Source organism: Neophocaena asiaeorientalis, unplaced genomic scaffold (assembly GCF_003031525.2).
Source record: "Neophocaena asiaeorientalis asiaeorientalis breed wild unplaced genomic scaffold, Neophocaena_asiaeorientalis_V1.1 scaffold225, whole genome shotgun sequence".
Taxonomy (NCBI): Eukaryota; Metazoa; Chordata; class Mammalia; order Artiodactyla; family Phocoenidae; genus Neophocaena; species Neophocaena asiaeorientalis.
This window is the reverse complement of record NW_020172364.1, coordinates 3,367,528-3,378,033: the sequence shown is the minus strand read 5'-3', so window position 1 is coordinate 3,378,033 and position 10,506 is coordinate 3,367,528. Positions and strand designations below refer to the sequence as shown.

The window sequence follows — 10,506 nt, the reverse complement described above, 5'->3', positions numbered from 1 at the left end:
CTTCCTAGTGTCCCTGCCCACCCCCTCCACTACCTGTTTCAATTCCCACCCCCCTCCCTGAAGGAGCAGCATTTGGGCGTCTGGTGGGCGAAAGCATGGCTGCCTGGTTCCCAGACGGGATTCACACAGACGGCAGCACTTACCGGATCGTGCCTGGAGGCTATGCAGTGGTGGGTGAGTGCTGCAGGTCCCCGTCTGTCTTGGAAAACCCCTGGCTGGGCCACAGGGCCAGAGGCTCTGGCGCCCCCTGCTGGCAGAAACCAGGCTTCTCTCGGCGGCAGAAGCCCACTCCCCAGGATTGTACTGGGCAGCCCAGAGGGTCCCTACAGGACTGGCGGGTGGGGTCATCTGGGGCCTGGGCACCCTGAGGAGACTGAGGGTGGCTGTCCCCAGGGGCGGCTGCGCTGGCAGGAGCAGTGACACACACAGTGTCCACGGCCGTGATCGTGTTCGAGCTCACAGGCCAGATCGCCCACATCCTGCCTGTTATGATTGCCGTCATCCTGGCCAACGCCGTTGCCCAGAGCCTACAGCCCTCGCTCTATGACAGCATCATCCGAATCAAGAAACTGCCCTATTTGCCTGAGCTGGGCTGGGGCCGCCACCAGTATGGAGGACTGGGTGACAAGGGGGGAGCGGTTGAGGGGCAGAAGCCACCCTAGGACTCCCTCCCACCCACCTCCAGCAAGGTCTTCAGCCAGTGAGGCTGGGAGACCAGCCACCCTGCTCCCTCCTGGCCAGAGCTGCCCTTGTCCACTCCCTGGGGGAGCTGTGGCTGACCCACCCCATCAGAACGAAGGCAGTAGGTACACCTTGGCCCTTAGCCCTTGTCCCCATAGGCTCTGGGGCCTTCCTCACGGCCCTGGGATAGTAGTGCTCCGGGCTACCCTCCCCATGCTGATGGCAAACCACGTGCCTCTCTCTGCTCTCAGGCAGTACCGGGTGCGAGTGGAGGACATCATGGTGCGGGATGTTCCCCACGTGGCCCTCAGCTGCACCTTCCGGGACCTGCGGTTGGCACTGCACAGGACCAAGGGCCGCGTGCTGGCCCTAGTAGAGTCCCCTGGTGAGACCAGGAGAGGGCCCAGGTGCTAGGGTCATCTGCCTGGGTCGCTGCTCAGGAAGGGGGAGGGGCAGGAGCTCAGGACCAGTCTCCTTGGTTCCAAAGGCAGTAAGCTAGCAAACCCAGCCAGGGTTTCCCTCGGGAGTGTGGTTTGTGTCCAAGGCCCCACACTGGGTGTGAGAGAAGGTCAGGGGGGTAGGAGGGCCTCACCCCCAGCTCCTGAGTCCTCCCACCTGCTCTATCCAGAGTCCATGATCCTCCTGGGCTCCATCGAGTGCTCACAGGTGGTGGCATTGCTGGGGGCTCAGCTGAGCCCAGCCCGCCGGCGGCAGTACATGCAGGAGCATCGAGCTGCCCGGACCTCTTCCCCCTCCGATCAGGAGAGTCCCCCCAGCCCTGAGACCTCCCTCCTCTTCCAGGTGAGGGGAAAAGCCCCATGGCAGGGGCACCCAGACTTCCTAAATGTCATTGTGTAGACTGTTTGGGAGGGTGACTTAGAGGTGGTCCAAGGCCACGGGCTCCCCAACCCCTTCCTCCCTGTGCAGGTGAACACAGAAGACTCGGGCTTCCCTACAGCACGGGGGGAGACTCACAAGCCCCTGAAGCCTGCTCTCAAGAGGGGGCCCAGCAACACCATGAACCTCAAGGAGAGTCCCACAGGTGAGCCCATCTGCTAGCACGACGGAGCCAGAGACCAGCCCCGGAGATGCATTAGGGTCCCTGCCCAACCTTTTTACTGGAGCACATCCCAGCTAAGAGGCTGCCCAGATGGGCCAGGAGCAGAACCAGGACACCTCTCCCCTTGCCCTCCTCACCTCTCCTGATCCTCTCCAGCAAAGATGACATTGCCCTCAGGGCCTTGTGTTTGGGAACACAGGGAACATGGAGCAGGCAGGCATCACCCTCAGAAGCCTCTTCTGTGGCAGTCCACCCCCCGAGCCTGCTTCAGAGGTGAGTGGTTAGAGCCTCTCCATCTGGCTCTTTCTCTCCAGCTCTCTCTCTGACGCTGAGACCACCTGTCCGTTAACCCTGCAGTGCCTGCCTCCACTCTCCCTGCCCTTCTTCCCTCCTGGATATCAGCTGTCCCTGCATTGTGCCCTTCCTCCCAGCCCCACCACTTTCCCTCACCTCCCTCCTCCCTATAACATCAACTCCTCTTCTCTCTGGTTTGGCGCTAACAAAGTTGGAGAAGTCGGAAAAATGTGACAAACGCAAGCCGAAGAGGGTCCGAATTTCCTTGGCGGTAAGTGCTCCCTCTCTTCCTGCAGCTCAGGAGCACTAGACAGGGAGGGCCGGGCTCTAGGCAGGGTAAGCTTCCCCTGAGCTGGTGAGATACACCACCTCCCCCAAGCCCCTAGCTGCCAACCTTCCTTCCTTTCTCCTAGAGTGACTCGGACCTGGAAGGCGAGATGACCCCTGAAGAGGTAAGGTGTGACTGGACTCTGGACTCTTCTTCCTGAGTGTGTTCGGTCATCATGTTGGCTGCTGTCCCCATGGGAGGGACCATGGGGTAGGAAGAAGGGCAGGCCAACTTTCAAGGAGGTGAGAGCAGCTTTTGGTACTTTCTCCCTAACCCTCCTAGTCTTGTCCCCTCAGATTCTAGAGTGGGAGGAGCAGCAACTAGATGAACCTGTCAACTTCAGCGACTGCAAAATTGACCCTGCCCCCTTCCAGCTGGTGGAGCGGACCTCTTTGCACAAGGTAGGGCCAGAGGCCCAGGGCCGCCTGGGCTCTCAGGAGCACAGGGTGGGGAGCTAAGTCCTCCCACAAGTTTGGACTCAAGCCAGTGGGGAAAAAAGAGACAGGAGAGAGTGGGCTCTGTGCTAAGATGTTTTTCAAACACATTGCTTCAAACGATGGGAGGCCAGGAGCAGGGCCCCTTAGCCTCTTCCTGCCTATGGTGAAGCCAAGCATCATTTTTCTTCTGCTCAGCCTTGCCCCCAGGGAACTCTGGACCAAAGCGGCAACAAAGACAGGGCTGGAGCTGGGTGGAAGCCAGAAGGCCTCTGACCTTCTAGAGTCAGAGCTAGGCAGGAGGCTGCCAGCACCTGACAAGGCTGATACACCCACGCTGAAAAAAATGGGTGAGAAATAGGCAGGATAAGAAAATCTAATAAACAAGCGAACAAACATCCAAGTAGGATTGGGGACACTGCAGAGAAGAGATAAACAAAGATGAGAAGTGCCTAGTGGGGGGCTTGGAATGTCAGACCCCAGAAAGTCTGACTCAGTGTAGGCCAAAGGAAAACTGGTAGACACACAGGAAGATAGCTCAGCAGAAGGGCACAATGGCCTGCATAAATGCAGAGAAAACTGGAGTGCAGACAGGTTGGCGGTGGGTGAGGCTGATGCTAACAGAGGGCGGGGGCTGTCTTTGCAGGACTGCCTCGGGCCCCCCAAGAATGGCGCAGCCGGCATCATTGGGCACCTTCAGGCCTCTGAGCGAAGGCAGGGAGTACAGGCACACCCAGCAGGCTGCTTGGGCAAAAACCAGGGGGGCTTAGCTAAACTGTTGACAGATTTAACGTGCAAGCCTCTGAGCACATTAGACGGGGAAAGGGGAGGAATTTTCCCAAGGTCTGCAGCTAGGGCAGCTAGCTTAGACACAAACTGTGCCCAAGAGCCAGCCTAGTGCAGACAAGCAGGGCAGGAAGAACAGGGGACGAAAACAAAAAAGCAAAAGGTAATAAAGGAACGTATAAGCCTTTGGGTAAAGACCTCGGATCAAGATGAGTGGGGAACTGCAGTGCAATTGCAAGAAAAAAAGAAGATAGGCCTGTGAATAATACATTTGGCTTTTATTTAAAGCCTTTCTTCCTAAGACCTCTAAAGCGTTTCTATCACCTTACTTAATCCTCAGACGTCACACGATGATCATGATAATGCTGACGTGTTTTTTCTTAGTGCCTGCTACCTGCCAGGCAGTGGGCTAAGCTCTTCACATGTTTAATTTAATCCTCACAACCACCCTATAAGATGGGTATTGTGATATTCTAGTTTTTCTATTCTAGTTTTTTTGTTTTTTTGTTTTGTTTTTTTTTTGTCTTTTTGGCGGTACGTGGGCCTCTCACTGTTGTGGCCTCTCCCGTTGCGGCGCACAGGCTCCGGATACACAGGCTCAGCGGCCATGGCCCCCGGGCCCAGCCGCTCCGCGGCACGTGGGATCTTCCCGGACCGGGGCACGAACCCGCGTCCCCTGCATCGGTAGGCGGACTCGCAACCACTGCGCCACCAGGGAAGCCCCTCTATTCTAGTTTTTTTGTTTTTTTGTTTTGTTTTTTTTTGTCTTTTTGGCGGTACGTGGGCCTCTCACTGTTGTGGCCTCTCCCGTTGCGGCGCACAGGCTCCGGATACACAGGCTCAGCGGCCATGGCCCCCGGGCCCAGCCGCTCCGCGGCACGTGGGATCTTCCCGGACCGGGGCACGAACCCGCGTCCCCTGCATCGGTAGGCGGACTCGCAACCACTGCGCCACCAGGGAAGCCCCTCTATTCTAGTTTTTATGAGGACATTGAGATTCTGAGAGGTTAAGCAGGTTGGCCAAGGTTACACAGCTAGTAAGTAGCAGAACCAGGGCTGGAATCCAAGATGGTCTGACCCAAAAGCCTGTGGATTTAACCATGTTAATACACAGGGAAGCTGAGGCAGTGAGGAGGTTACTTGCCCGAGTCAATATAGCAGAGTCAGGCCCAGAGGCCAGATTTCCTGGCCCCAATCCCAGGATTCTTTCAGAAGGCAAAACTGACCCTCTTTCTGTCAATGCACTGTTTCCAAGCCCAAGAAGTATGGGCCCTCCAGTGGGCTCCCTGGTGTCTAATTAAATGAAAATGAAAAAGAACAAAGTAGGTGTTTGTTGCAAACTTAAAAATCAGAGGAAGAAATGAAGCCTTTGAGGAACCAACTAACAAAAGTATAAAGAACTGAAAGTGATAAGAACATACAAGATGAGAATTCAAAATGTCCTTGTAGGCCTGAGGAGTCAGTAAGTAGTAACCCAGTGAAGTCCAGGAAAGGAACATGCAGAGGGAAGAGGAATACACTGGAGACTATTTAGGAACCTGTGCCACTGGACGTCCCCGTACCATCAGAGTGCCTCATTCATTCAGGGCCGCCTGCAGAGCAGCAGTGGGTGGAGGGGGGAAGCTAGAGTGCCAGCGGGCTGAACCCGAAACCTTGTCACATTTCTTAGCCTCTGTGCCTCACTTTCCTTCTCTGTAAAATGGGATCGTTGTGCCAACATAGGTTTTTCTGAGGATTAAAGTTGATAACATGTGAAGCACTTAGAACAGTGCCCAGCACATAGTAAGTATTCGATACATGTTAGGAGTTACTGCTACTACTTATACTGAGAGGTGAACAACAGGAGACTTTAAAAGATGGTGTCGTGAGGGAAGGGCTGAAGCGTGGAAGAAATGGATGTTCTCAGAAAAGGATGAGTGATTATCTGAGGCTGGAAGCTGGGGTGGCTGGCGGCATCTGAGGCTGGAAAGACAGGCTGAGGCGAGTTTGGGAAGGGTCTTAATGGGCCATTCTGGGGAGTCTGGGGTCTAACTCAAGTTTGAGAAAGCTCTTAGGATGGCAGAGCCAAGTTGGAGGGAAGGGAGGCAGAAAGCAGAACCCATTAGGATGTTGCAGCCCTGTCTGGCGAGGATGGTGAGGAGGTTGGGGGAAAAGTCAGAAAGTCAATCCGTAAGGCTTAGTGGAACAAGTGGTTTGGAACTCTAAAAAGCATATAGTCTGCCAGAAGCTCACTCTGATTAGGTTGGTGGAGAACAGAAAATCAATGGGAACTTTTTAATAGGATCCTTGGGAGAAGCTGAGAGGGATTATTAAATGATAAGGCAAGGCTAAGGGATTATTGAAACAGGAAATATAACGATATGTTTCCCTCTGAAGTCTTACGAAGAAATTAAAGATAACTTGTAGCACATAGGATTCAAGTTAGATATGAGGAGGAACTTGCTAACCACATGACAGTTATGACATAGGCATGGAAGGAGCACAAAAAAGTGTATTCTAAAACTGAACTTCTATCTCTTTTTATAATTACTGTCATGTCTTAGATGGAGAATTTAGCACTGTATAATAAAACATTTTTAAAGTGTTAAGATGATAACAGTGAGTTCTGAGTAAGTGGTACTCAGGAAGCTGGGTTATTAATGCCCATTTTGATTCAAATAGTAAGCCAAAACACTTACAAGTAAACTCAAAACAGTGCGATAAATGATGGGCCAAAAATTCCAGGAACTGCTGAGTCAGTAGTGTTTTTCAAGACATCTGGCCCAAGAAAATCCACTTAGAGCACAAGGGGAACTGCCTGACAATTTCTGAACCCTTGGTGATTACATTCGAAAGCCTGGGGGGAGGGCCCGAAGCAAGAAAAACATGGGGGGATGGGCGTGACTGTTGTCCTCCTGGACTGCAAGCTACATCTCAAAAGGACCCGGGATGCTACTTGGGCCCCAGAAAAGGCAAACTGTTTGAGAGATGTAGAGTGCTACAGGCCAAGATTGGAGGGGTACCAAAACTGGCCAGCCAACTGAGAGCCAATGGGAAGCATGTATCAGACGCAGAGGTGAGTTAGGGGCAGAGGATTCAGGGCCAATACCCCTAAGGGGGAGTGGGGTGCGTGTGGAACTTCGGTCCATGACTAATTGGACAGCTGCATGGGATGACTGGGGCTGTGCTTCCTCCTTCTGTAATGTGATGAAAAGTGAGCTGGGGCTGCAAGGCCACTTCTTCCTGGTGACCTTGAGCGAGTCACTTCAGCTCTGACCTTCATGTTGCCTCTCCTGTAGAATGGGTATCGTACTTACTTCTCAGGACACTACTGAAATTAAATGTTAATGTAGGAAAGACCTAGCCCGGTGCCTGGCCAATCATCTGATGTCGTATTTCAACAGTTGTTCTCTCCTCTGTCCTCCTTTCTAACGTGGGACAAAGAAGCCTTCCTCTGTCCCTTGCTCCATCAATGTAAGCAACATAAAGATTCCCACTATCAAGCTTCTGAGGCCTGGTTACAGAAACATTCTGTTGTTCTTCTTTTTCCTCCAGTGGTTCTGTCCCCTTCCTCACCATCCATCCTCACCCCTTCTACTGCCCCCCACCACCTTGTTCTGGGTCCCTCTGGCCTATAATCTAGAGCTGTCCCCTCACACATCAAGTCCAATGTGTTTTCTCCCCACCCCGCAGACTCACACCATCTTCTCACTGCTGGGAGTGGACCATGCTTACGTCACCAGTATTGGCAGACTCATTGGAATTGTCACCCTAAAGGAGGTGAGATGATAGTGACCACTTCCACTTCCAAAAAGGCTCAGAGGCTTATGTCCAGCCACCTGGGGAAGTGCTGGGGAGGAGTCTGAGCAGGGAGCTTCGAGTCCACACATCTGATCCTCTCACCTTTCCAGCTCCGGAAGGCTATCGAGGGCTCTGTCACATCACAGGGTGTGAAAGTCCGGCCGCCCCTTGCCAGCTTCCGAGACAGTGCCACCAGCAGCAGTGACACAGAGACCACTGAGGTGCATGCACTCTGGGGGTCCCGCTCCCGCCACGGCCTCCCCCAGGAGGGCAGTCCTTCTGACAGCGACGACAAGTGCCAGTGATCCCCTCAAGGGGTGGCCTGGGATGGCAGTGGCCATGGCTGTCGGCCCAGATCCTGCAGCTCTCCTGTTCCTTCTGCCTTGGGAAAACAGGAGCTCCAGCCCCGCTTCCAGGCCTGGGGTGCTAGCGTCTCCTGGCTCATCCTACCTGAAATCTGACCCAGTGCCCACCTGCAGCAAATGTTCCAAGGGCAGGAAGGTCGGCACTGCCCTGACATGACCCCTGCTCCCCCTTTGAGGGAAGGGGTAGAACTAATATGGGTTTATACTGGAACCTCCCGTGACCAGATGTATATAGAGATTTACAAAGATTTTTATATTAATTTAATAAAACAAATCCTTAAATAGAACAAAATAAACACCTAATGAGCCACTTCTATGTAGAATGCTTGTGCCCACCGGCTCTTGTTCTTACCTCGGGCCCCCTCACCTGCCAAAGCCTACAAGGCTCCAGATCCAGCAGCCGCCCACCCCCCGGCAGCCATAAAACTCCAGAGCCGGCTGCGCGTGGAGCGCAGGGTCTGCGGAGGCCACCACCACCACTTGCTCATCAACACCCTGGTTGGGGCACAGTCCCCCAGTAAGGTAGCTTTGGCCTTTTGTTCAGCCAAGAAAGGCACTACCCTCTTTCCTCCCCAAGGAGAGACGCTCCCTCATGACTGTCACGCGTTGGCACCGTTCCTGCTGACAGCGCCCAGCCACCTGTGTGGCCCCCTCGTGGCCCTCTCTGGAAGAACATCCAAATCACGGCTCCGTGGCAACCAGAGCCATCCCCTCTTCCAGCTCCACCCTAAAGAGAACTCTCGAGTGAATGGGGCAGCCCCCGGGCTGAGAGCCACCAGGACCCTGCCCACATGTCCTACAAGTAGCTGGGAAAGGGCCCAGACCCCGCCAGGGGGGCCAGGGAAAGGGCCGAGAGTACAGGCCTTCATCATTCCAGTGCCTCCCAGAGAAGATCCGACTGAAAGAACAGACCAAGACCCCTCTTTAGGAAAAAGAAGATTTAGAGATGATGGACAGGTGAAGCACAGCACGAGCCCAGCTGGGCGAGGGGCCCTTGGGGGGACAGCTCAATCCAGAGGCTCCAGGAGGGTCAGAGCCACCCCCCACCCCGGGCGGGGGCAATTCTGTCAAGCACTACACATGGACTCGGAGGTGTAGAACAGACCAAGACCCCTCTTTAGGAAAAAGAAGATTTAGAGATGATGGACAGGTGAAGCACAGCACGAGCCCAGCTGGGCGAGGGGCCCTTGGGGGGACAGCTCAATCCAGAGGCTCCAGGAGGGTCAGAGCCACCCCCCACCCCGGGCGGGGGCAATTCTGTCAAGCACTACACAGGGACTTGGAGGTGAGGAGAGAAGCAGAGGAGAGGCAGGGGGAGGGGGTGGGGAGGCGGGGCTCCCTCCCACTCCACCCCACACAGCCCAGTCACAGCTGCCCCCATAGGGGTTCACATCACCCAAGGGGGAAATGTGCACGTGGTGGTATTGATTTAAGAACATGAACATCACTGTCTGCCACAGCTGTAGCCATGCCCCAGGGGCCCCGGGCAACCCCCGGCAAACCCCAGGAGTGGGGGCAGGACATGCGCCCCCAGCCTGGCCCCTGCCTCCTCTGAACACTTTCATGCAAACACACAATGGAGGAGTGAGTGCTCCCAGGAGCCCTCCAGGCTTTGGAGCTCTGCTGGAAGCCTCGCCCGTGCTTGGGCACAGAGGCTCTGCCCCCAGCAGCGGCCAGGGGACACATGCCACCACCGGGCATGATTTGGGTCACTGTTCCTCTGGCTCCACCTCATCCTCGTCTAAGGACACCACCCCAGAAGAAGCTACGTCAGAGGCTTGCCGCTGCCGTTCCCAGCTGCTCGCTGGCGGCAGGCAGAGCGGCTGGCAGTCCTTGCAGGGGGCTGGCTCCTCCTCAGCGGGAGAAAGGCAGGACTCTGTGAGGGGCGAGTTGTAGAGCGAGTCCTGGGCCTCCAATGGGCCCAGGCTGCGGAAGGCACTTTCCCGGCTGTGGGGCAGTTTGGCGAGGAGCAGCTCATCGCCCAGCAGCTGGGAAGCCAGGCGGGCCGGGGAGCCCAACAACCCGTCCTCCAGGCTGCACAGACTAGAGCACAGGGTCTCTGGGGACACGGTCTGCGAGCAGTCGCTCTCGGGTTCCACGGAGCCCTGGCGCATAGGCCGGGAGAATCGGTGGCCGGTGAAGAGGTCCTGGAGGTGGGGCCCCAGGGGCAGCTGCCCAGCCATGTCTGCAGGGGGAGAGAAAGAAGACAGCCCTGCTAGCCCCACTTCAATTGGCCAATCTGGAATGGAAGCCACATCCTCTCAGCTCCACCCTCACAGGAGCTGAGTAACTTGGAGCAAGTCACTTAACCTCTCAGTGCTTCAATTCCCTTAATGGTGAATTGGGGGTTATAAATTTACAGGGTTCTTGAGAGAACAGACTCTGGTACACCATATGAAACAAAATACACAGGGATACCATACATGGTGCAGGTTGTTCACTGCACAAGGGGAGCCTGTCAAAGGCAGTGAGTGAGGGCTGAAATTCAGCACTCACTCTACCCACCAAGCAACATGCTCTAGCATGGGTCTGTGCCCACCAGATAAAGACATGCCTTTTTCTAATTTGCACAAAGATTCCACATAGGCTAGTAGTGGCCTTGGATAAATGTTAGTTATCATCGTTATAGCAGGAGTCAAAGCAAGCCTGGAACTCAATTAAACAAAAACGATTGTGGTTCAGGCGTCCAAATCAGTCCCCTCTAGACCACAGCAGCAGTCTCCAATCTGCTCTAATGTATCGCCCACCTTGGAGAACTTGTTAATTAGCTGGAGGGGTG

At 54.9% G+C, this 10,506-nt stretch overlaps 2 protein-coding genes across 5 annotated transcripts in view; one reads left to right on the top strand and one right to left on the bottom strand.

Moving 5' to 3' along the window:
* The window catches only part of CLCN2 (chloride voltage-gated channel 2), a 14,379-nt gene extending 6,349 nt beyond the window's left edge, over positions 1-8,030 (top strand). Inside the window, exons 14-24 of one of the 2 annotated variants that reach the window (XM_024767217.1) lie at positions 64-174; positions 394-607; positions 933-1,066; positions 1,310-1,482; positions 1,609-1,723; positions 1,941-2,014; positions 2,247-2,306; positions 2,449-2,487; positions 2,660-2,764; positions 7,255-7,341; positions 7,473-8,030. In XM_024767217.1, coding sequence (XP_024622985.1) covers positions 64-174; positions 394-607; positions 933-1,066; positions 1,310-1,482; positions 1,609-1,723; positions 1,941-2,014; positions 2,247-2,306; positions 2,449-2,487; positions 2,660-2,764; positions 7,255-7,341; positions 7,473-7,667 — 1,307 coding nt within the window. In that variant the 3' untranslated portion in view covers positions 7,668-8,030. Of the gene's footprint in view, positions 1-63; positions 175-393; positions 608-932; positions 1,067-1,309; positions 1,483-1,608; positions 1,724-1,897; positions 2,015-2,246; positions 2,307-2,448; positions 2,488-2,659; positions 2,765-7,254; positions 7,342-7,472 lie in introns of those variants that run through there. The other variant, XR_003006206.1, reaches the window with a different exon arrangement.
* An 815-nt stretch (positions 8,031-8,845) lies between these two features.
* Positions 8,846-10,506, bottom strand: part of FAM131A (family with sequence similarity 131 member A) — an 8,301-nt gene continuing 6,640 nt past the window's right edge. For 2 of the 3 annotated variants that reach the window (XM_024767231.1, XM_024767240.1), the window contains one exon: positions 8,849-9,912. In XM_024767231.1, the coding sequence (XP_024622999.1) occupies positions 9,437-9,912 (476 nt within the window). In that variant the 3' untranslated portion in view covers positions 8,849-9,436. Of the gene's footprint in view, positions 9,913-10,506 lie in introns of all 3 variants that reach the window. The other variant, XM_024767248.1, reaches the window with a different exon arrangement.